The sequence below is a fragment of the Bos taurus genome, chromosome 10 (assembly GCF_002263795.3).
Source record: "Bos taurus isolate L1 Dominette 01449 registration number 42190680 breed Hereford chromosome 10, ARS-UCD2.0, whole genome shotgun sequence".
NCBI lineage: Eukaryota > Metazoa > Chordata > Mammalia > Artiodactyla > Bovidae > Bos > Bos taurus.
The window spans coordinates 18,741,770-18,768,962 of NC_037337.1; the positions used below are offsets into that span (position 1 = coordinate 18,741,770).

Below are 27,193 nucleotides of genomic sequence, written 5' to 3' on the forward strand. Positions count from 1 at the left end.
GGCTAGCAGGTCAAATAAAGCCCATTGCCTGTTTTCGTAAATAGTTTTATTGGAACACAGCCATGCACCTTTGTTCACTTGCCTACGGCGATTTCCATTCTACAATAGTAGAGTTAACTAGTTCCAACAGAGACTGTATGACCCATAGAATCTGAAATATTTAATATCTGGCCCTTTACAAAAAAAGTTTGAGGCTCTTGTTCTAGAAACTTTTAAGATAAAACAGAAAACTTCTACGTTAGTGCTAAGTTAAATAATTCTAATATTTTTTGCCTAATTTATGATTTAACTGACATATACTGCTAGAGTGCCCTTAATCCAAGTCCTGTTAAATTAAGGTTTAGCTTTAGTTGCTGTGTTCACTGAGGTTTCCCACGTACAAACCATTATATGGAGAAGAAGCTGTGAAGGTTAGCTTTAGATTAGCAAAGACTATTTCCATCAGATTTGCTTGTTGCCTATTTTTCTTATATTGCTATAAAATTACCATTTCGGAGTCACTGTGAGAGGCCTGACCCAGGCTGGGTGCAGGCCCTAGCTCAGAGTGAGAAGCTTGGTCAAGGGAGAGAAGGGGCTCAATAATGTCATCGTAATCATCTTCCTCTGTATCCCCCTCCCCATCGGCAAAAGTACCTCTAGTCAAGAAATCGGAGCGCGTCCGCGCCATTCGAGCTTTCTTTTTATGGGCCGGTCTGGCAACCTGCTTGACCAAATGATAAAACAAATAACACAACAATGTTTTGTTTTGGCTTTTTGGGAGACGATGCCAATGAAAGACATCAAAGAGCTCACGAATCTCTTGAAACATCCCCTCCCGCCCCATGCCTTTTCCACTACAAGTGACAGCCATAAAAAAGCAATCCATATTCATTACTCTGGACAAAGAATAAGAATGGAAGCTAAATCCACACTGTTCTTCTCCACAGCCAAGGAAGTCACTTTTCACTGCCACTGTAAGTCACCAAAGTCACCTGCATAAAGTGCCTTCTTTTCTTTTAGAATTCCTTTTTTGTAAATATAATCTGGATTTGTAGGCATCCTTCCCTACCTGAAGTATTCCTCTCTGAGTATAACAGACTTAACTCATGGCTTCTTTTTCTATAAACACATGGGAGTAAATGAGTAGATGGAAGTGTTCTAACTACAAGAACAGTAATTTCCAAAACAGTATGCACCTATTTTGCATAAAAGATAAATAAAACAAAATTCAACACTTACCTCTCCTTGGCCCGGCCCAGTTAACTTTACAGGTTTCCAAGTTGGTTCATCTTGTTTCTGGAGTTGAGGATTTCCACTGTTCAAGGCTTCCGTGGTGACACTTTGGATGAAACAACAGGATTACATTTTGATTCCTAGCAGATACTTCATGGCAGCAGTCTTAAAAGGACAGCATAACATATAGTCTAACAAGCCAGGTCAAAGAAATGGATTTGATGATGAGAAAGGGAAAATACTAAGTCCACAAATCTTAAGAATTAGTCTTAGAAGGGGTCTTTACACGCTCATCATTATAGAACACCTGATAAGTAGCTACCGAGTGATGAGGATCTCATCACTTTGCTTTATAGGGAGATGGTTCTATTGACAAACAAGTTTTCTTTCTGAAATCTCTCTGCAACTTTTATCAGCTGGCTTAGTTTTAAAACTTGAGGCTGTACAGAATAAAATCAACACTGACAGAGTAGGAAATTGTTACCAAACTAAAAGAAGTATGCTCCAAACCATAGAGACTCTATAGAGTTAGTTTGTGAGAATTTAATTTTTGCTTGAATAACCACATGACATGACTACTTTATCATTAAATTCTATGCAGAAATGAATGTTTGTGTCTGATGAAAATCTAAAGAGAACCTATACTTTTCCTATACTTTTATGAACCCAATTATCTGTATTAACTCAGGACCATCAATCTTAAAATTTATCAGTAACATATTGTTCATCTCTTCTTAGCAAGACTGTAAACTCACTGAAAATCATATTTTACCTTCTAGCATACTGCTGAATTTAAAGTAGACACTAACTTATAATATCATTTGGCAGACTAATTGCCCTTGCATTCAGAATCTTCCATGAAGGCCTAGGTTATCCTGTCCAATAATCCCTAAATACACCTTTCTTACAGCTAAAATCTTAGAGACCTCCCTTTCTGACCACTATAAAATCAAGTCCAGCAATCCTAGGTTGTCCTAAAAGATTCCCTTTTGATTATTCAAATCTCTCTTGCCACAGCTGAGTCATTTATCTTTGATTTGTTCTCCAAAAGAGAGACTATTAACAGGACCTTTGATAGCACCTAGCTACTCTGATTAACTTTTAAACTCACAACATTTTCTCTTAAGTTTCTCCATGATTTCTTTTTTGTTCTCCCTTACTAACCAGATGAAGACTACAATGCACCTACCACCCTATGGCATAGAAAGAACACTAATCTAATGTTACTTCCTAATCAGGACACCCAATGCTGATTTCTAATCAGGAAACTCAAATTCTGGGCTCAGGTATTTCTAACTATGTGACCTTATCCAGGTCATTTCATGTCTACAGGCACCAGTGACCTCATCTATAACATGTGGTAACTGAATAGATAACTTAGAAACACTAACATTTACAATTCTATAAAATGCTAATGTTTCTTATATTACTTACAGAATAAGAGAAGATGTGAAGTACGGATTTTCCTTAAGCTTTCATGCAAACAATCTAATACATTATCATTTTGAAGATAAATAGTTGTTAACAAGATAAAGTAAACTAGGTTAAGTAGCTGTTAAGACTGTATCTTGGCAAAATGATAAAAGGAGTAATTCACAAGTATGATTAATGTTTTTGAAATCTGCCTCTTGAGAAACCTATATGCAGGTCAGGAATCAACAGTTAGAACTGGACATGGAACAACAGACTGGTTCCAAATTGGGAAAGGAGTACGTCAAGGCTGTATATTGTCCCCCTGCTTATTTAACTTATATGCAGAGTACATCATGAGAAACGCTGGGCTGGAAGAAGCACAAGCTGGAATCAAGACTGCCGGGAGAAACATCAATAACCTCAGATATGCAGATGACACCACCCTTATGGCAGAAAGTGAAGAAAACTAAAGAGCCTCTTGATGAAAGTGAAAGAGGAGAGTGAAAAAGTTGGCTTAAAGCTCAATATTCAGAAAACTAAGATCGTGGCATCTGGTCCCATCACTTCATGGCAAATAGATGGAGAAATAGTGGAAACAGTGACAGACTTTATTTTTGGGGGCTCCAAAATCACTGCAGATGGTGACTGCAGCCATGAAATTAAAAGACACTTGCTCCTTGGAAGAAAAGTTACGACCAATCTAGACAGCGTATTAAAAAGCAGAAACATTACTTTGCCAACAAAGATCCATCTAGTCAAGGGTATGGTTTTTTCAGTAGTCATGTATGTATGTGAGAGTTGGACTATAAAGAAAGCTGAGTGCCAAAGAATTGATGCTTTTGACTCTTGAGAGTCCCTTGGACTGCAAGGAGATCCAACCAGTCCATCCTAAAGGTTATCAGTCCTCAATATTCATTGGAAGGACTAATGCTAAAGCTGAAACTCTAATACTTTGGCCACCTGATGCAAAGAACTGACTCATTTGGAAAGACTCTGATGCTGGGAAAGATTGAAGGCAGGAGGAGAAGAGGACAACAGAGGACGAGATGGTTGGATGGCATCACCGACTCAATGGACATGAGTTTGAGTAAACTCGGGAAGTTGGTGATGGACAGGGAGGCCTGGTGTGCTACAGTCAATGGGGTCACAAAGAGTCAGACACGACTAAGTGACTGAACTGAACTGAAGTCTTCTATAAAACAGATTCATGGGTCTAACAACTATACACACACACACAAACATCCCTCACATAACTAAATCAGAAAGCAGAAAATAGTATGTTCTTAACATTTTTTGATGAGCTTATATGCTACGGACAATCTACAGGTTAATGGGCAGGACTAGGATCTCAAGCTGTCATGTAGTCCAACTGCATTTTATAATATGATATAAAAATTCTTAGTGGAAAAATAAAATATCAATGATCTCCTGCCCATTTTCTGTAAAATCTGTATGCAGTTTTTTAAAGACTGAAATATTTTTTAAAAAGCTCAGGATTTGATGAGAAAGTTATTTTCACAGTTAATATGAAATTTAACTTTTTTAGCCCTAAGATATAGCTCTCCTTTCATTTAAACAGTGATATTCTTCCACAAGAACTGAAAGAATCCACCGTGTAACTGGGCTTAATACAAATATTTTAAATTTTATAAAATTTGTTTTATGTACCACTTAAATGCTTTCTCACAGCTACCACTAGTTAAGACAACTTAAAAGGAACTTCCAGTTATACAAGCTATCTAAAGTAGTCACAGGGAATTCTCCAGCTATCCAGTCAGGACTTCAAGCTTTCACTGCTGAGGGCCTAGGTTCAATCCCTGGTCGCAGTGCAGCCAAAAATAAAAATAAAATAAAGTAGCCATTCTTATAAACAGAAGGTAGAATGGCGGTTGCCAGGGGCTGGGGGAAAGGGAAAAGGAGAGCTGCTTTCAAGGGTAACTGAATTTATTTTGCAAGATAAAGTTCTAGATTTGTTGCTCAACAACATGCATATGGTTAACACTACTGAACTGTACACTTTAAATTGGTTAAGATGGTAAATATTATAGCTTTTATCCACTCCCCTCAAAAAAGTAAAAAGATCTTAATGAAGACCATAAATAGGCCAACAGCTATCACAAATCCCATTAATTTTAAAGCCTGATACAAACAAGCTTGGACTGCTACACCTAATAACTGTGGGGCAACCCGCATTTGCCGAATGTCTACAGCATTTCCAGCCACTCTATGGCTTTCCACAAATGCTTTCTCCCTTAATGGGGGGGCACTAAAAATCCTGCTGCCTGTGCTTAGTCAGAGACTCCCAGGGTATAATTATATCCAATTTTCAGGTGGCTGGTATAGTCAACAATCAGGAAATTTTTTACACAGAAAATGGCTAATTTGAGTAGCACCCATACAAATAACTGAGGTAGACCAAGGCACCTTAATGAAAATTTCCAAAAAGTTTCTCATTTATACATAAAAATAAACACTTCACTTACAGGGAACTACTCATATTTTCCTTTGGCGTGAAAAAAATGGCCTTAGTAGCTCCATCTCTGAAAGGGTCATCAGATTTGTGGCTACAAGGATGAGCAGGCCTAAGGTGTTCTCTCTTTGAGATTCGACTATGAGAGTGTTTACAGGCAACATTCAGTTGGGTGGACATTCCGTCTGTCTTGGATAATTCCTTGACAGTATGAGATTGGCCTGGGCCTCCTTTTCTTTCAAAGAACAGAGTGACAGGTCGATCCTTCAAGGGTAAGTGAGCAGAGGGACTGTCTTTTGGGGCAAGAACAGAATCTTTTATAGTTACTGACGGAGTCCCAACCATACTGGGTTCTTCATCCTTATTTGGGGTTTTCAGGATGAGTAGAGAGGATGGTCTCTCTATTCTCTGCTTTGACTGATGGAAAGATGGTATCAGAAAACTCTCCCCAGTTCTTGGTTTTTCAATTGTCTTGAAGGCTTTACGTTCCTTTTCTAAAATATCTTTTTGTCGGCGAATCTGTTTCATCATCTCTTTTTCATTCTGCTGCTGCAATTGCTTTTGCCTTTCTTCCTTCTCAGTGTTCAACTTTTCTAACTTCTTCAGCACAGTATTTGAAGAATCTATATTCAAAGAAGCAACAACCTGATTTTCTCCTGGGAGGTGGTACTTTCCAGCTTCCCTGCTGATATCCAAAGTAAGAGATGGAAGCGTTTCTTCACTTTCCAGTCGTTTGCTTCTCTTGACACTTGTGTCTAGTTGGGAGCTCATTTTCAATGGGTCTTGATGGGGAATATAAAAAAATGTAGGCAAACTATTTGAAACAAAGGGGTCTCTCAGCTGTGGTTTACAGGTAATAGATTCAGAACTACAAACCAGTTTTTCCTTCATAGCCCCATTCTTTAAATGCACTGAGTCAGAGGGTGCCCCCCTTTGAGTCAATGTATAGTTAGTCTCACTTGCGGCACTGAGAGAATAGTCCTGTGGATCAAAATCTGGACTGTGAGATACCTCAGGTGGTACAAATGGCAAGTCTCTTTCATCTAGAATTACGGGCTCGGGTTTGCTCTTTTGGCTCTCCTCACAGCTCAGGAGTTCCAAGCTTCCTTGCGAGCTTTCACTATCAGGGGTGCCCTGTAAAGACTGAAGGCCCTCAGGCATCAGTTCCGTAGACCATCTACGTTCTTCTGAAGGAGACACACCACCAAGAGAACGGACTTTCAGCAATTCTAAGCTAAATATAGCTTGCTCTAGTTCTCTCATTCTCCGACTTTCTCTTTTGGCCCGACTCACTTTTTTCTGGTGGAGATCTTCCAAGGACTTGGGTCTCTCTCTTACAATCACATTTTCCTGCAAGTCCACACCACTTTGACTTCTGGCTCTCTCCTGTCGCTTGTTTGGGGACTCATTCAAGCAGTCCATTGAACTTTCATGACTAATTCGATTACTCTCTATCACAGATTTACATTCCTCTATGGCTTTTACTCTGCTGTCAAATGAACAATCCTCCCATTTTGAAGGGTCTGAACCGTGAATTTCCAGAGTCCCATATGGCTTGATACTTGCCAATCCAAGTTCTAGTTTTGCTTCTTTTACTTTTTGTTCTTTCAGAGATTTAAATCTATATCAAAACAGGGGGAAAAAAAATGGTTAGAGATATCTCTTGGTTATCAATGGAGAGAATAAGTTTATTCAGAATTTTTTAAAAAGTGAAAAAAAGTCTCAAAAATTTTTTTTTTATAATTTTAAATATTTCTTTAACATGGATGCATATTTCAGAATTCTGTTTCTATGAGTGAGATGATGTTTTATTAACTATATTATTCCAAATTGGGCACTCTAATCAAAGCATAAGTTAACTCAGAAGCAAAGCTCTCATTTTAATAACATCTTATTTTAAGATAAACTTTAAAAATGAAATTAAAGTTTCTGAAGTAAAAACAGTTGGAATGTTGCCAATTTTTAAGGATTCAACCCAATGTAAAGTTAATTCTTAGCAGTTATAACCACAGACCATGTAGGTTTTCAATCCAATTTAATTCAATATTATAAACCACACAATGTGGTTTAAAACTGCTGGGGGGATCACAGTCTAGAAGAGAAGACAAACTGTACACAACCAGTTCTAATTCAAGTTTAGGCAACTGTTAGAGCAGACATATAAGCAAAGTACTTGAGAAAAGAGGAGTTAATTATTATAGCAATGAAGATTACCTTTGTCTTGCTCTGAATCCTCTACACAGTGACTGCAAAAGGATAATTTTGTTCCTTTGTTCTTGATACCTCTTACTTTCCCTGTAGCCTTTCCATCGTGCCTGTATACAGACAGCGGCCAAGTGCCTCCGCCGACAGTGCTCCCTCCATCTCCGCTGGATGACAACGGTGGCAGTCCGCAGCTCCAAATACCGCTGCCTCTGTACGTGAGCACGCCAGGAGGCTTGCAGAAGAGTGGCCGCACTTGCCATAAGTAAAGCATCTTTCTGCACAGCTGCATCTCTGACTTGCTTCTGATGTACATAATTCCTCCAGAATTGCTGTGGGGAAGACAAAATAATAAAACTGGTATCATATAACAAATTTTCACAGAAAAAAGAAAAAAGAAATCTCTTATGTCATAACTAGAGATTAAGTAGCTAAACAGCTAAATTGTGGGTGGTTAAAGTAAAAAAAATGTTTTCCAGATATGCTTAGTGAAAATAACAATTTTAGACAATATAACCTTGATGAAGTTAATTATACAACTTAAAATAATTTAAGTTTTTGATTATTTCATGCCCTACAAATTAATTTTAATAAATTACATTATATTCTCACCTACAATTTGCCAGTACTAATGGGTCAATGTGCATACATTTCAAAGATTAAGATATTAAAGACTTTTTTGCACAAATAAAAAAGGTTCTATGGAAAACAGTTGTCAATGAGGGAGAAATCAATGAGGGAAAAAATAAAAAGATAAATGTAAAATACGACTTTGAATAATTATAACAATAATATGTACCATTCTCAAATATCACTAAGAAAACTAAAAATAACTGTCAACAGAAATTAAGGCACATAACTCCTTTGCTCCTAATTATACCTCAAAGACATTATGACTATAAATTCAATTTAATTTCAACTGTACATTAATATATTTACTAGTAGTCTATTATTGTATTGCCAGGTCAATCTGTTGGTTGCTATGAACATTTAAAAAATGAGTATGACACATTCGCATCTCTGAAGAAATTTACATTCTTACTTAAATGCTTCACAATAAAACATTTCTAGTTCCTAAAACACATGCTAAATAAACTGGCCAATCTCATGCAAAGAATCCTTTACTTCCCACCTGGATGACAATAGATGCCTGTCTCAGATGGAGGAAATGCTGCCTACATAGCAAGACCCTGAACCATCGCTGCAGCAGTACGATTCTGCGGAGCACCTCTTGGTGAAGCAGATCCTGTAGGTGTTGTCGTTCCTGCTCCTTTAGGAACACCTACCAAAAGGGAAAGAGATGAAGAATACAGCTTAAGAAGAAACGAGAAATTTATTTAATGCATCGTCATTCCTGTGATGATTCCCATGGTAAGATTTTTTAAAGAACGGGTACAGCAGCAGGCATGTACAAGTAGTCCTGATATTTCTATGATTTAGCCAAAGCAATCATTCTCAAATTGGAAAGGAGGTATTAGAATTTAGAAGGGAAACTGGAAAGGTGAGCATAGGTATAAAAATCCCAGTGCCAGAGATTGTGATATATTATTCCCTGGGGAAATTCACTGCTGTCAGGAGCCAATGATTATAATAGTGATAAATAACAATGATCTTTTAAAATCCAGTATGCATCAAAGGCTTCTTTGCTGCCCAAAGATATTCATCAGTTTGTTTATTCACTCTTTCATTCAATTAAAAATCTTTAGGAATTTAGGGGGATAGAAAGATAAATTAGACACAGTCCCTCTGGAAACAGGATTTACACCTCAACTTTAAGAGCAGATAGATATTAAAAACTGTATATGTTTAAGATGTACAATGTGATGTTTTGATGCATATATAAACACTGTGAAATGATTATCACAATCAAACTAAGAAACACGTCCACCATCTCCCATTTTTGTCAAAAATTTAAAAAAGATTTTTAAAAAGCACAGATAGGTATCAGAAACCCATAGAGTCAAACAGTAAGCTATCAAGGGCAAGAGACAGAGGACCCTACCTGAGCAAAACAAGGAACTGGAAATAAGAATAAATGTACATACAGAGGACCACGGAACAATTAAAGAGTATGAAGTCACAACATGGAGGTTCTTGAAAAAGAGAAAGATGTTTAATCAGGAGGTTACTGAGCAGGAAACTGACATAAAGAAAGAAGTATATGAAGATGATGATTTTGATACTAAGGGCAGAGTGAGTTACATGGAATAACAGACTGATATCGATGATGGGTCTGTTTACTATAAAAGAAACGTGTGAGAGCAAGAAACAGAACTAAAATGGAAACAGTAGGAATGTAGGGAAAGGCAGAGATGTAAGAATCATTTGTAAGGAAAAACAATGGAACAACTTTTTTGTAAAAAGGTTAAAGTGAAGGGTAAGCCATATATGATTATGGTTTCTACCCTAGAAACTACAAGAAAGGTGACAGAGAAAAAGAGCAGTTGGTTAGTTCAAGACAGTAAGGGAATCTGGCTAACGTCACTTTGGGCAAACTGAGTTGAAAATTATAGTAGAATACCTAGAAAGAGATGCTTTTTAAGCAGTTAAAATTATAGGCAGCACTAAAACACTGGTCATAAGCTCTTTGATTAATACTGACCATCTCATTAACTAAAAATCTTGGTCTAATCAATTTCCTTATAATATCTTGTACATTATCTTTCTTATCAACATTCTCCTAGGCCAAGACTGCCATTATTTTTTTTTAAAGAAAGAACATAAAGTATCACTTTAATAATATTTTGTATTGGATAATTATTATTTTTTTAAATTTATTTACTTTTAATTGGAGGATAATTGCTATACAATATTGCATTGGTTTCAGCCATATATCAACATGAATCAACCATAGGTACACATATGTCCCCTCCTTCTTAAACCTCCCTCCCACCTTCCACCCTATCCCACCCCTCTAGGTTATCACAGAGCACCAGATGTGAGCTCCCTGTGTCATATGGCAAATTTCTATCAGCTATCTAATTTTAGATTAATTGGTAATTTTAATCTGTATTAATATTCTAATCTTACATTAATATGATAACGTATGTGTCTCAGTGCTGCTCTCTCAATTCGTCCCACCCTCTCCTTCCCCCACCATGTCCACAAGTCTGTGCTCCCTGTTTGTGTCTCCACTGCTGCCTACAAAAACATACTCAATTTGGACAAGGGCTGTATATATTATATTTACCATGGATTTTCCAACTTGATAATTATCTGGATTAAGATTTATTTTCCTGAAGAAATCCTGAATGTTAAATTTGGATGGAATAATATTTCGGGGAAGAAGCACATGGAAATGGCTCACAAAATCCTGAAAAACAAAAAGAAAATATTGTAAAATCACAAGAGAATTACATGTAAACAAGATCCCAAACAAGTTAATTGTCCTTTTATTGATTTCTGTCTCATTATTTTAAACAGGGTGAAACCAAGAAATTACTTGTTAATTTAAAATATTACAAGAAGTTAATTAATTAGCAAAATGGGGAGTAGAGATTTCTACATATTTTGTTATCAAAGCGGAAGAAAAGAAGGACAGAAACTAATTCTCCCTTTGAAAAAGCTATACTAAAGACCAAAGAAAAAGTTACTTAATAAGGTTCTGAAATTTTTAGCAGAAAAATAAGGAAAGATGGCAGCTATTTCAGGTTATAACTGAAAATAAAGCATTCCCTCAACAGTAAAGATGTGCTCAGCTTCTGAAAAGCTTCAAAATAATTTCTATACCCACATCAGCAGCAGCCCATGAGAACAGCTGAAAGCCTTGTTGGCAGCATACTACGAAAGAAAATTCTGCTGAGAAAGCTTTAGGGAAAATCAAAAGGGATCTTTTCTTTTGAACTAAATTGCTCTGATTAGAGTATTTCAGTTACTGGAGTAATCACTGTGAAGAACTGCCATGTTATGAGTAAACTTATATAAGCAAACATTCAGATCAAATGAGAATAGCCAAGAAGTGGAATCTACTACAACACAAGCTTAATGATATTGCTGTCAGTCAATGGAAATGAGTATTCTCTATCCCTTTTCAATTCTGTATATGAAAGATAGAATGGGGAGGAGAATTAAGAGAAATAAACAAATGAGTCCCAAATGAAAAATAAGCAAGACACAGGACTAATTTACTTGATGTACATATATATTTAAATATCATTATAAAAGCATAACCTGGAAAGAATATTTGCAGCTGTATCCTGATTGGCGAATTCGAACTGTCTCCAGCATCCCAGTGTACCGAAGCTGTCTAAGCACCAAGGCATCATTGAACCTTAACGGTAACTAAAACAAAGCAAACAGAAAAACGGTTAAACCAGAAGAACAGATCTCCAAATTTATGTTTGTTTTCTAAGTATAGTTAAATTCTGAATATCTAGGAACTGACCGGAGGTTGTCTGGTTAAGATACAGCAGAGGCAATGAGACAATCTTACCTCCACAACTGGTAGCTTCAGAAAAGTTCTGACTGCCTGACTAAAGGGAAAAAAAAGAAACACCAAGCTTCCAGGCTTCACAACTTGCAGAAGAAAAGTGCCCTCAAAACTCAAAAGGAAATGTTGCTGCCCACAGGCCACAGAGTTTAGTCACTATAAAATTTGTAACAAGATTAACATACATAGTTAAAAGTATATTTTTGTTAAGATTTTACCCACCATCTCACTCAGAAACCACCCACTCTACAAGCTTCCAGTTGCCTTAACTTGAGATCTGACAGATTCATCTTCTATGACTAGTACAAGATGAAGAGCAGTTTATCTCCCTAAATAGTTCTTGCTGATGATCCTTTAAGTTCAGTTCAGTTCAGTCACTCAGTCGTGTCCAACTCTGCAACCCCATGAACTGCAGCACGTCAGGCCTCCCTGTCCATCACCAACTCCCAGAGTCCACCCAAATCCATGTCCATCGAGTCGATGATGCCTTCCAACCATCTCATCCTCTGTCGTCCCCTTCTCCTCCTGCCCTCAATCTTTCCCAGCATCAGGGTCTTTTCAAATGAGTCAACTCTTCACATCAGGTGGCCAAAGCATTGGAGTTTCAGCTTCAACATCAGTCCTTCCAATGAACACCCAGGACTGATCTCCTTTAGGATGGACTGGTTGGATCTCCTTGCAGTCCAAGGGACTCTCAAGAGTCTTCTCCAACACCACAGTTCAAAAGCATCAATTCTTTGGTGCTCTGCTTTCTTTATAATCCAACTCTCACATCCACACATGACTACTGGAAAAACCATAGCCTTGACTAGACAGACCTTTGTTGGCAAAGTAATGTCTCTGCTTTTGAATATGCTGTCTAGGTTGGTCATAACTTTCCTTCCAAGAAGTAAGCGTCTTTTAATTTCATGCCTGAAATCACAATCTGCAGTGATTCTGGAGCCCAGAAAAATAAAGTCAGCCACTGTTTCCACTGTTTCCCCATCTATTTGCCATGAAGTGATGGGACCAGATGCCATGATCTTAGTTTTATGAATGTTGAGCTTTAAGCCAACTTCTTCACTCTCCTCTTTCACTTTCATCAAGAGGCTTTTTTTAGTTCCTCTTCACTTTCTGCCATAAGGGTAGTGTCATCTGCATATTTGAGGTTATTGATATTTCTCCCGGCAATCTTGATTCCAGCTTGTGCTTCTTCCAGCCCAGCCTTTCTCATGATGTACTCTGCATAGAAGTTAAATGAGCAGGGTGACAATATACAGCCATGACGTACTCCTTTTCCTATTTGGAACCAGTCTGTTGTTCCATGTCCAGTTCTAACTGTTGCTTCCTGACCTGCATACAGGTTTCTCAAGAGGCAGGTCAGGTAGTCTGGTATGCCCATCTCTTTCAGAATCCTGTAAGACACCCTGGAAAATAAAAAATTCCTATAGTCCCTCATCACTAGTCACTCCTAGGTATCTCTTAGGTGTGTTTTTAGACATTCAAAAGAAGATGTATTTGAAATTTCTGGTATTTCTCCTTATTTTCTAAATACCATCTTCAATTTTCCACTAAGGAAATCCCAAATATTTTCCTGCAGAAAGATAGGGTATACCAACTGTCAAGAGAAAAGTCAAGTGGGCAGCTTATGTTAAATAATAATAGCAGTTAACATTTATTTAGCACTTATTCTGTGTCCTTAAATACCTTATTAATTGAACTCTTTGTAGAACAAGGTCTCAATAACAGGGACTCAAATTTCTCTTTAACTGTAAATAAAACAGTTTCCCTTTTTGTCACCATAAAAGAACCAATCATTACGGAATAGCTAACATTTACCAAGCACTTAGTAGGGACCAGGAACATTCTAAGTACTACATAGGTTTTTTCTCACGTACTCATGAAATACTTATGAGTTGTCCTACAATTACAGTATATTCTTACAGTATATAATTACACATGAAACTATTTAAGGCACAGAGAAGTCATGCAACTCATTTAAGACCACAAAACTTGTAACTGGCAAAGCTGGAGACTGCTTCTTAAGAATTAAGAAAGCTGAACCTAATTTCCTACTACATTTCAGAAGTTTGGGCTGGAACTATTTTTTCCTATGATGGACATAAAGATGACAAATGTTTACACTTAATAGACATATTTTGCAAAGCTCTAATTAGGGGAACTGTCACATAAAAGAAGGAAATAAAAAATGTCCACAGTAACCTATTTTAAAGAGACAAGAATCTAAACATGAAAAATGCCGGGCAAGTTAAAGAACTTGTGAGTGATTGATTAATACCTTATGTCTGAACAAGAGATTAATTTAGGGTAACAAAAGTTGCAAAAAATTATTTTGTATAATGGAATTTCAAGAGATTTTTGCTTCTACATGTAGCAGATGCTAAATTTTAGAAAATGCTAAATTGAGCTCATATAAATAGTTCATAGGCAGGTAAGTGAGGAAATTAGAAGGATATCCATAGAAAATTCAGAATACTGTTTTCCTTATAAAGATTATAAACAGCTCTTCACTTCCACATATCCTCCTTAGAACGAATTTAAAGTTTGGTGTGAAGTAAGCTGAGCTAGAAGCTCTCATTTAAGAGACATTCTTACCTTTTCAGCATTAGAGCGAATGCATTTTACAAAATACGGTTCTGCTTGACCAAGTGTTTCCATCAGCTTGCTTAATGACACCTGCAATACAAAGCAATATAGTTAGCACTGTCTCTCATTCCAAACTGGAAACAAATGATTTATGATGTTGGTAAAATATGCAAAAACAAGTGATAAACACAGAACTAGGTTTGTTTCTGAAAAGCAAATTGTGTACAATGCCATACTGATTAAACTGAGGCCAGTTAAGGACAAGGATGGCAGTTTAACCTTACAGCTGAGAGACTAGCAATGGTAAATACTGCAAATAATTTTAGAGTCATCTAAATATATAATGGGAGCTTCGCAGGTGGCTATATGGTAAAGAATCCACCTGCCAAGCAGGCAATGTTTCAATCCCCGGTTTGGGAAGATCCCCTGGAAAAGGAAATGGCAATCTACTCCAGTATTCTTGCCTGGGAAATCCTATGGATAGAGGAGCCTCACAGGTTATAGTCCTTGGGGTCCCAAAGAGTTGGACATGACTTAGCAACTACACAAGTCTACAATACATTTTTTACTTTTCTTCAGAATTCATGAAACAATTTTATTCAAATGCATGCAGTATTAGAAAGCAACTTTGGGAAAACCATTCAGTAGGGCAGCAGTCCCCAACCTTTCTGATACAAAGGACCAGGTTCATGGAAGACAGTTTTTCCATGAACTGGAGCCGGGTGGGAGGGGGATAGTTTCAGGATGATTCAAGTGCATTACACTGATTGTGCACTTTATTTCTATTATCATGACATCAGCTCCACCTCAGATTATCAAGCATTAGATCTCAGAGGTTGGGGACTCCTGCAGTAGAATATCCAGGAAGGTAGTAGTCTCCTGTTTCAATTTTAACCTTTAAGTATGTAACGATGTTCCCTCTTCCATTCCTGATGCTGATTATTTGTGCTTTGCCTGTTTTTTCCAGGTTAGTCTAACTGGAGGTATATAAATTTTCTGATATTTTCAAAGAACCAGCTTTTTTATTTCATTGGGTTTTCTCTTATTATTTTTCTGTTTTTCATTTCATTGATGATTCTACTTTATAATTTCACTCCTGTTTGCTTTGGGTTTAATGTTCTTGTTTTTCCAGTTTTCTAGGGTAGAACCATAGATTACTGATGTGAGGCTTTTACTTTTTCTAATAAGAGAATTTATTGTTATAAATTAACCTTGGAATACTACTTTAGCTGCACTGCACAAATTTTGATGCTTTATTCTCATTTATTTTTAAAATACTTAAAAATTTTTCCTTCCCCTTTGACTATCTAGAGTAAAAAGTTACAACAGTATAAACTTACAGTTAGCCCCTCCTTTCTTTTGTGCTACTTTGTCGTATGTCTTATTTGTACCTTACAACATACTATTATTTTTGTCTTCTACAAGCAATTATCTTTTTTTAAAGGTTCAAAGAAGAAAAAACTTTTTATAGTTACATTCTGTCATTCTGGCAATCTTAATGTTTTGTATAGATCCAAATTCTGTGGTTTTCTCATAATTTTTATCCCAAATTTAACATTCTTATATTGTAGATTTCCTGGAACTGAAATCTCTCAACTTTTGTTTGTCTAAAAAAGTCTCTAACCTTCATTACTCACTTGTGCAGAGAATTTTAGAGTGACAATTTTTTTTTTTTCTTTCAGGCTTTTAAAAATACTACTCTTGAATTCTGGTTTTCATAGTTTATGATGAGAAACATATTGTTATTCTTATTTTCATTTCATAGAACATAAATATCATCTTTTTCCCTTTGGTTGTATTTAAAATTTTCTTTTTTTAACTGGCTTTACCAATTTGATGTGATGTGTCTTGATATGCTTGGCAGGGGGGTGTTTTGCTTAGGACTTGTTGAGATTCTTTGATATTTGAGCTTATATTATTCATAAAAATCAGAAAATATTTTTGTCGCTATTTCTTCAAAATTTTTTCTGTATCCCCCTCTTTTGCCTTTCCTTCTTAGATGTCAATTACATCTATGTTCAATGACTTGATATTTTCCCACAAGCTACTAATGCTTTTTTTCATTTTTTTCCCCATCATTGTTTATTACATCTCTCTGCATTTTAAAGTAAATGTAAACTCTAAATCACTAATTACAGGGCTTAGTTCCAATCCCAGCACTAATCCCAACTAATTTATCTCATTTCCAAATATTACAATTTTAATCTCTGAAATGATTAATCATTTGAGTCTTTTCCTGTCTTCTATTTTTTCTCATTTTTCTCGTTTTCTTACATCTCTGGACATACTTATATGGTTTATAATAACTATTTGAGATCCTCATCTACTATTTCCATCATCTCTGTTATTTTTACAATCTGTTTCTAATGATTAATTTTTCTATCTTATGGGTGGTTCTTTCCCTGATTCTTCACATGCCTAATAATTTCAGATTGGACACTGGAGTGATTTTATATTCTTTGATTTTGCTGTATTTCTTTAAAGAGCAACAGACAGTTGCCCCTGGGGTTGAGTTACACTGGATCATTTTGATTCTTTCAAGACTTACTTTTATTAAGCTTTGTGAGGGTAGGTTCAGAGCAAAACCTTTTGCATCTGTTTGGGCTCCCTCTCCCTGGGCTACAGCAAACTATCTTGTGCAGTAACCTGGGACTTGCCTCATTTATTTCCCTTTTCTCAGGATCATAATCCTGTAATGCTTATTGTCTGATAACTAAAAACACTCTATGTTTACCTTTGCCTAGTTTTCTAGATGCTCATAATAGAAGGGCAATTCCTATATCAGTTAATCTTTCATGAGTTCTACATTTTCACTTTGATGAAAATAAACATTCATTCACAAGAAGGGTGTGAAGTCATAGACATCTGGCTGCCATCTATCTCCATCACTTCTAATTTCCTCATCTGTACAATAAGAATGATGGTATTCATCTCACAGAATTGCAGGAAAAATAGATAATGCATATGTATAAATATTTAATAAGGAATATGGAAAATGTAGTAATTTATCATTGTTTCTGGATGGTAAATGACTTTCATTTGTTTTTGTTCACTGTATTTTCTAAATAATAAGAAGTTAGAAAAATTAATTCATTACTCTTATAATATTTAACAACATATTAGAAACATTACAGATGACTCTTTGTAAATGTTAAATACAATACATGAATATAATTTGAAAATATCCATAATTCCTGAGTGTGGGGGATTTTAAGGCACATTATAGGACTATAATAAGCTTTTATTGTAGTAGCTGTAACGAGTATTCTTCAGATTAAAGACTGAGTTTGATAAAGAGGCTCTGTAAATCCTGTGATGAAACAAAGACACAGTAGCTAATGGTTCTACTCTTCCTTACATGCAAAGGGGACTAATGCTTCCTTAGATAAATAGGGCCAAGCAACACCTCTCTCTTTTAAATAATCAAATACCATTAACCCATAGGATTGTGATTTAAGGTTTGTGTAAAATTCATGGCAAGCTTCCACATATATTCAATTGTCTTTCCTTTAACTTATTAGGACCTAGTAAGTATTTGGCTCTTAAATCTTGTTTTTTTGTGTGTTTTTTTTTGAAGAAAAACATTTGACCAAGTAGCTTTATAGAATCAAAATTTTCTCTCGGCCTATGGTGAAAATGTCTAAAATAAATGACATTTATAGCTTATAGGTTTAAGGACTATACTATATAAAATCAAACAAGATCATATCCAGTGACATGTTAGTAGATAATTTACATTTAGATATCCTGGATTAAAAGGAGCACTGAAAAGTGCTAAAAAATAGAAATATAGCTATCAGTAGATAAAGAAATTTTTAGTTAACAATGCTTTAGTTAGTACTGCTTCTGTGAGTGATAAAGCACAAGGTAGAATAAAATTATCTAAAATACCATTACCCTTCAGATTTTCAGCTCATTTTCATAAATATCTAGCAAATGAACAGAATATTAGAGATGATCTGATAAGAACAGGAAAAATGAAGAGTAATTTTGAAATTAATTCTGGAAGTGATTTGGTTAATTTATTATGATATTTATCCCTAAATGCACAGTCATAATAAGATGATCTAGATTCCTATATATACAAAACTAAATAAAAAGTCAAGAAAATCTTACAATTCCATTTAGTTAAATAATGATGGCAGTAGCATTAGGTTTAAATACACAGAGAAAAAACATACATCATTGTGTTAACAGTGCCACATCTGGGCAGTCAACTTTCTGGTGCTTTTCTCTTCAAGTTGAATATAACGAATTCCTCTTCGGGATACGTACTACCCAGAGATGAACAAAAGCACCTGATTTTTCTCCCATCTTTGGTACTTCCAACCAAAAGTACCATTCTACTATAACTTTTTAGTCACATGAATCTTGCAGATCACTTTGACCTTATGATTTCAATCTGAACAAAACAGATTCCTCTTTGTTAAAAATAAAAGGGAAAAAAAGTAAATAGGAAACAACCTGAAACTGAGCACTGATGCTGGGAGGTTTCTTCTTCTTGTGCAAATGAAGAAGAGACTTGGTAATGCGATCCTGTATGGTCAAACTTGTCAGATGCTTTAAAGACTTTACTTCTAGCAAATGCTGAAAAACAGGAGGAAAAATCAAATTCTTCACATAAATTGATCTAAAAATAGGAAAAACAAAGTTGTAGGCCAGTATTTATTATTCCTATGTATGACTGTGGTGAATATGGGAAATTAATATTCATTATCCACTCTACCCATCTTCTGCTTTCTTGCAGAAGTTGATCAGCTAAAAAGAAACTGCATTTCTCAGACTCTCACATCTCAGGTTCTGGATGTGATTAAGTTCCACAATTCCCAAATTAAACTGGGAAGGTCTAACCAAGGCAGATTCAAGGGATTAGATCTGATAAGACAGAGTGCCTGAAGAATTATGGACAGAGGTTCGTGACATTACATAGGAGGCAGGGATCAATACCATCCCCAAGGAAAAGAAATGCAAAAAGACAAAATGGCTGTCTGAGGAGGACTTACAAATAGCTGTGAGAAGAAGAGAAGCAAAAGGCAAGGGAGAAAAGGAAAGATACACCCATTTGAATGCAGAGTTCCAAAGGATAGCAAGGAGAGATAAGAAAGCCTTCCGCAGTGATCTAAGCAAAGAAATAGAGGAAAATAATAAAATGGGAAAGTCTAGAGATTTCTTCAAGAAAATTAGAGCTACCAGTGGAACATTTCATGCAAAGATGGGCTTGATAAAGGACAGAAATGGTATGGACCTAACAGAAGCAGAAGATATTAAGAAGAGGGGGCAAGAATACACAGAAGAACTATACAAAAAAGATCTTCATGACCCAGATAATCACGATGGTGTGATCGCCAACCTAGAGCCAGATATCCTGGAATGTGAAGTCAAATGGGCCTTAGGAAGCATCACTATGAACAAAGGTAGTGGAGGTGATGGAATTTCAGTTAATCTATTTCAAATCCTAAAAGATGATGCTGTGAAAGTGCTGTATTCAATATGCCAGCAAATTTGGAAAACTCAGCAGTGGCCACAGGACTGGAAAAGGTCAGTTTTCATTGCAATCCAAAGAAAGGCAATGCCAAAGAATGCTCAAACTACCGCAGTTTTGCATTCATCTTATATGCTAGTAAAGTAATGCTCAAAATTCTCCAAACCGGGCTTCATCAGGACCTGAACTGTGAACTTTCAGATGATCAAGCTGGATTTAGAAAAGGCAGAGGAACCAGAGATCAAATTGCCAAGTCCGTTGGAGCATCAAAAAAGCAAGAGAGTTCCAGAAAAACATCTATTTCTGCTTTACTGACTATGCCAAAGCCTTGACTGTGTGACACAACAAACTATGGAAAATTCTGAAAGAGATGGGGAATACCAGACCACTTGACCTGCCTCTTGAGAAATCTGTACGCAGGTCAGGAAGCAAAGTTAGACTGGACATGGAACAACAGACTGGTTCCAAATAGGAAAAGGAGTACGGTCAAGGCTGTATATCGTCACCCCGCCTTATTTAACTTATGCAGAGTACATCATGAGAAACGTTGGGATGGAAGAAGCACAAGCTGGAATCAAGATGCCGGGAAAATATCAATAACCTCAGATATGCAGATGACACCACCCTTTATGGCAGAAAGTGAAGAAACTAAAGAGCCTCTTGATGAAAGTGAAAGAGGAGAGTGAAAGTTAGCTTAGAACTCAACATTCAGAAAACTAAGACCATGGCATCTAGTCCCATCACATCATGGCAAATAAGATGGGGAAACAGTGGAAATAGTGACAGACTTTAATTTTTTTGGGCTCCAAAATCACTGCAGATGGTGACTGCAGCCATGAAATTAAAAGACACTTGCTCCTTGGAAGAAAGTTATGACCAACCTGGACAGCATGTTAAAAAAGCAGAGACATTACTTTGCCAATGAACGTCCATCTAGTCAGATCTATGGTTTTTCCAGAAGTCATGTATGTATATGAGAGTTGGACTATAAAGAAAGCTGAGCCCCGAAGAATTGATTGCCTTTGAACTGTGGTGTTGGAGAAGACTCTTGAGAGTCCTTGGATGGGCAAGATCGAACCAGTCTACCTAAAGAAAATCAGTCCTCAATATTCTTTGGAGGGACTGATGTTGAAGCTGAAACTCCAATACTTTGGTCACCTGATGCAAAGATCTGACTCACTGGAAAAGACCCTGATGCTGGAAAGACTGAAGGCAGAAGGAGAAGGGGACGACAGAGGATGGGATGGCTGGACGGCAATTACCAACTCAATGGACATGAGTTTGAGTAAACTCTGGGAGTTGGTGATGGACAGAGAGGCCTGGGTGTTGCAGTCCATGGGGTTGCAAAGAGTCAGAACACTGCTGAGCTACTGGAACTGAACTGATTGAATCAAGGCAGAGGGTTTGGCTACTAGCTTGTTTCTGCCACCAAACACATATACAAAAGTGGTTCAGCTTTCTGTGGCCCCAGTGTCCAGGCACTACTTTTGAGAGTGCTGAGAGACAGCATGCAGGGCATCTGTGTTGTCAGTGCAACTCGAGTAAAAGCACCTTAGTAAGGAAGCCATTAATAATAGCAGCTTCTCCCATGAGCCTGGAAGCAGGTGCAATGATCGCAGCGTCCTCATTTTCTAGCTTTTGGAGTACAGCTGAGGTCAGTTCTGCTCTGTAACTTCTGATGATTTCTGTAAGCACCTCTTTGGAATTAATACCCTTTATACTTAAAACGGAGAAGGCAATGGCACCCACTCCAGTACTCTTGCCTGGAAAATCCCATAGACGGAGGAGCCTGGTGGGCTGTAGTCCATGGCGTCGCGAAGAGTCGGACAGGACTGAGCGACTTCACTTTCACTTTTCACTTTCACGCATTGGAAAAGGAAATGGCAACCCACTCCAGTATTCTTGCCTGGAGAATCCCAGGGACAGGGGAGCCTGGTGGGCTGCCATCTATGGGGTCGCAGATCGGACACGACTGAAGCGACTTAGCAGACTTAGCAGTAGCAATACTTAAAAAGGGGGCTTCCCTGGTGGGTCAGATGGTAAAGAACTACCCTCAATGCAAAAGATCCGGATTCACTCCCTGGGTTAGGAGATCCCCTGGAGAGGGAAGGGGTACCCACTCCGGTATTCTTGCCTAGAGAATTTCATGCACAGAGGAGCCCGGTGGGCTACAATTCATGGGGTTGCAAAGAGCTGGGCACCAAGGAGCAGTATTTTCTTCTTTACTATTAAACATATCCACGGTGATTAGTAACTTGCAGTTGAATCCTGACTCATAGAGACAATAAATTAAATTCAATCCCTAGACTATTCAGTAAGCCAGGAACACATAAACAGGAAAAACAAAAATACAGTGCCTATCAACCTGCATCCTTAATCCTAATTATTAATCTTAATAAGATAGGAGTTACACATAAAGCAACTAAAGAATACAAAACAGGGTATTAATAAAGGATTTTGGAGCTTCTTTTAGCCAATCACTAATCAATTTTGAAAATCCTACTAATTTACGCAGTGAGTTTGTCAATGGAAAGAACCTATCTATACAGATGCACAACAATATGTTATTTATAAAGCAGAAAAAGTTTCATTGTATGAGAAGCAGAGATTTGAATTAAAAGCATAATAAATATAGAAGACTAAACAGTATTAATTTTGACAATATAAACATCAAAAAATAAAAACTTCCAAGTGGTAATTTAAGTATAATACACATTTAAATGATTCTACCTAAGGGAAAAAAAATTTCCAACAAACACTTATCATCTATATATAAGAACAGTAAAAAAAAAAAAAAAGCTTAAAAGAACATGTCCTGTAATCATAAACAAGCAGAAGACTTCAAAAGACAGTTCTCAAAATATACATGACAAGTAACATGACGACAACCAATGTCGCTTTAATCAAAAACACACCTTTTCTTTAAGGAGATTTACTGCACGTTCAATTGACAAACCTAAAAAGACTGATAAAATTCAGTATACATAAAACAGGCACATTTATGTATTGTTCTTAGGAGTGAAAATCCTTATAACCTTCCTGATATTAAGCAATTTCTTGTCAAGGTATTTATCTAAGGAGAGATCGAATATAACTTCTGACAATGTACTTCAAAAATATAGTGAAAAATTCTGACTAGAGATAACGAATTACACGAAACCTTTTTCATGAAGTTCATCCACACAACTGAACAGTGTACAGACCTAAAAATACTATAAACCTATATTCTGACATGGAGAAATATCTGCAAATACTCTTGACCAAAAAAAGTCACACAAAACAATAATAATATTTACATAAATATATAATGGTATGTGTGTGTTGAATTTTCAAAGCTTTTACTTAAGTTGAAATGCTTCCCTTCATGGAACTTAATTGAAAAGCCGAACAAACAAAAAAACCCAAAACAAAAAATCCACATTCATTCTTATCTGCAGATCTTTCCCAATTTTTTCATTTGGAATATTAGACCTTTACACGGGTTGATTTTTCTTAGTATTCAACTTATAGCTTAAATACCCAAACTTTTTCATAAAGTTATTAGTTGCATACCCCAAAAGCAGCCCACCTGTATGCTAATAGTATGTCATTTCATCTTCCTCTTTGCATATAATATCATCTACATCTTTTATTGTTTTTCTCTTTCTCTGAAAGAATCACTACAAGAGAGCAAGAGTTCTTGGACTAGACTGTCTATCCCTGCACGAACAACATCTAAAAAGTGTCTGGTTCTGCATGTGCCGTGCTCAGTTGCTCAGTCGTGTCTGACTCTTTGCAACCCACAGATTGTAGCCCACTAGGCTCTGCTGTCCATAGAGATGCTCCAGGCAAGCATACTGGAGTGGGTTGCCATGCCCTCCTCCAGGGGATCTTCCCAACCCAGGGACTGAACCCAGGGTTGGGTCAATCTCCCGCATTGCAGGCAGATTCTTTACCGTCTGAGCTACCAGGGAAGCCCCTGGTTCTGCAAACTTAATATTAGCTGGATGAACGAAAGAATGGTTAACAAGTAATGATTTTTCAACAGTGTTTCCTCAGACTTATGCCCATGAAACTCATCATGATTAGATCTATCAAGAAATATTCAATGATTACTACAGATCTGGTTCTGTTCTAACTGGGCAGAATACATCGCATTTAAGTACAAGGAAACGGACTATAAGGACATTAAAAAAAATAAATGATAATCTCAGGGTTACTCCGATTTATGAAGATAAAACAGTGCAAGGAAGAATGGAGATATAAGGCAGAGCAGAACAAGGCAGTGGACAGGAGGAAAGAAGCCAAGAAAGAGATAAAACCAGTTAAGGGACAGTTTCAATAGCCCAGCATGATGTGACAAGGACTGAAATGCAGGTCCAAGATCTAGCAGAAAACAGATAACGGATTTAATTCCTTTCTTAGGTCTTCTGTTCATTATCTACTTTATTCCTTTCTTAACTCCATCTTCATTGTTTAGTTTATTCAGATTAGTCAATTCATTCTTTTTTAAACAATTATTTACTGCCTGCTGTGCATGGTATGGACCTAACAGAAGCAGAAGATATTAAGAAGAGATGGCAAGAATACACAGAAGAACTGTACAGAAAGATCTTCATGACCCAGATAATCACGATGGTGTGATCACTGACCTAGAGCCAGACATCCTGGAATGTGAAGTCAAGTGGGCCTTAGAAAGCATCACTACAAACAAAGCTAGTGGAGGTGATGGAATTCCAGTTGAGCTATTTCAAATCCTAAAAGATGATGCTGTGAAAGTGCTGCACTCAATATGCCAGCACATTTGGAAAACTCAGCAGTGGCCACAGGACTGGAAAAGGGTAGTTTTCATTCCAATCCCAAAGAAAGGCAATGCCAAAGAATGCTCAAACTACCACACAATTGCACTCATCTCACATGCTAGTAAAGTAATGCTCAAAATTCTCCAAGCCAGGCTTCAGCAATATATGAACCGTGAACTTCCTGATGTTCAAGCTGGTTTTAGAAAAGGCAGAGGAACCAGAGATCAAATTGCCAACATCCGCTGGATCATGGAAAAAGCAAGAGAGTTCCAGAAAAACATCTATTTCTGCTTTATTGACTATGCCAAAGCCTTTGACTGTGTGGATCACAATGAACTGTGGAAAATTCTAAAAGAGATGGGAATACCAGACCACCTGACCTGCCTCTTGAGAAATCTGTATGCAGGTGAGGAAGCAAGTCAGAACTGGACATGGAACAACAGACTGGTTCCAAATAGGAAAAGGAGTACATCAAGGCTGTATATTGTCACCCTGTTTATTAACTTATATGCAGAGTACATCATGAGAAACGCTGGACTGGAAGAAACACAAGCTGGAATCAAGATTGCAAGGAGAAATATCAATAACCTCAGATATGCAGATGATACCACTCTTACGGCAGAAAGTGAAGAGGAACTAAAAAGCCTCTTGATGAAAGTGAAAGTGGAGAGTGAAAAAGTTGGCTTAAAGCTCAACATTCAGAAAACGAAGATCATGGCATCCGGTCCCATCACTTCATGGGAAATAGATGGGGAAAGAGTGGAAACAGTGTCAGACTTTATTTTTCTGGGCTTCCAAAATCACTGCAGATGGTGACTGCAGCCGTGAAATTAAAGACGCCTACTCCTTGGAAGGAAAGTTATGACCAACCTAGACAGCATATTCAAAAGCAGAGACATTACTTTGCCAACAAAGGTTAGTCTAGTCAAGGCTATGGTTTTCCCTGTGGTCATGTATGGATATGAGAGTTGGACTGTGAAGAAGGCTGAGCGCCGAAGAATTGATGCTTTTGAACTGTGGTGTTGGAGAAGACTCTTGAGAGTCCCCTGGACTGCAAGGAGATCCAACCTGTCCATTCTGAAGGAGATCAGCCCTGGGATTTCTTTGGAAGGAATGATGCTAAAGCTGAAACTCCAGTACTTTGGCCACCTCATGAGAAGAGTTGACTCATTGGAAAAGATTCTGATGCTGGGAGGGATTGCGGGCAAGAGGAAAAGGGGACGACGGAGGGTGAGATGGCTGGATGGCATCACTGACTCGATGGACGTGAGTCTCAGTGAACTCCAGGAGTTGGTGATGGACAGGGAGGCCCGGCGTGCTGCGATTCCTGGGGTCGCAAAAGAGTCGGACACGACTAAGCGACTGATCTGATCTTATCTGTGCAAGGTGCTGTAGATACAAATATTAAGAAGATATTGCTCATGCTGTTAAAGAGAACTAAAATGGATAATAAACTTATCTTCAAGGTTTGAGCCTGAGTGACTACAAAATTCAGTAGGGCAGGAACACAGCAAAATCTCTTAGGGCATAAGTCTGAGATATGAGCAGGATGTCACAGTAGAAATGTACAACAGTGGAACTGCGGGTAAAAGACTGGAAATTTAAAGGCAGATCAAATTATAGATATATTTAATAGAAGTGATTGAAGGTTTCAAGGTATGAGAGGGAAAGTACTCTCTAGAAGAAAAAAGTACTATCCAAACAGAACTATATTAACAGAGGGCTAAGGGCTGTTGGAGGTAACATGTGTTTAATATTTGCCTGTGTTTATTCAGAATGGTAAAAAAAAAAAAAAAAAAGCATTCTACATCCTGCCTTTATCAATAAAATGAGATGCTAGAGGTGCCCTTAATACAAGTAACTGAATCTTATTTCCAGTAGCAATAAAAGTTGTAGGAATATGTACATCAATGATTCACACTCAAGGTAAGAAAGCAGTTTCAGATTTCACAAAAGAGCAAAAAGGAAAAAAAGTTTAGGTTATTTGCATTGCTGCTGCTTCCTTCCACACCACATATAAAACTAACTTAATGCAACAGAAAGAACTTAGTCAGAAATGACCATGGTCAATGAGGATCTAGGATCTGCTAATTTAATTTTATAAATATAAAATTTATTTTGTCTTGGTTTGAACTGGACTGCAAGAAACAAGCAAAACATTCACTAAGCATAATTAGAAAAAATAAGGTATATTTAAATAAGGGTAGGAATCTAAGATGAAGAGTGAGGTTACTAATCAAACTACACATTATACATACATGTATGTACACATATAAGCCACAAATTCAACTCTAACATTTTGGTAGAAAATATGAAGAAAGTAATTATTTACTGAATACTAATCATGCACATGGGCTGCCCTGGTGGCTCAGTGGTGAACACATGCTGCCAATGCAGGAGACAGAGGTTTGATCCCTGGGCCAGGAAGATCCTCTGGAGTAGGAAATGGCAACCTACTCCAGGATTCTTTTTTTTTTTTTTTCCACTCCAGGATTCTTGCCTGGGAAAACCCATGGACAGAGGAGCCTGGTACACTACAGTTCATGGGGTCACAAAAGAGTTGGACACGACTTAGCAACAACAACAATAATCATGCACATACCAAATATATATATTTC

At 37.2% G+C, this 27,193-nt stretch overlaps 1 protein-coding gene across 1 annotated transcript in view; it reads right to left on the reverse strand.

Annotated features, from left to right (window-relative positions):
* MYO9A (myosin IXA) overlaps window positions 1-27,193 on the reverse strand; it is a 388,889-nt gene that overhangs the window by 69,112 nt on the left and 292,584 nt on the right. Inside the window, 8 exon segments of the mRNA XM_024997927.2 lie at window positions 1,219-1,318; window positions 5,109-6,716; window positions 7,310-7,629; window positions 8,430-8,579; window positions 10,488-10,610; window positions 11,468-11,578; window positions 14,322-14,402; window positions 18,777-18,899. Coding sequence (XP_024853695.1) covers window positions 1,219-1,318; window positions 5,109-6,716; window positions 7,310-7,629; window positions 8,430-8,579; window positions 10,488-10,610; window positions 11,468-11,578; window positions 14,322-14,402; window positions 18,777-18,899 — 2,616 coding nt within the window.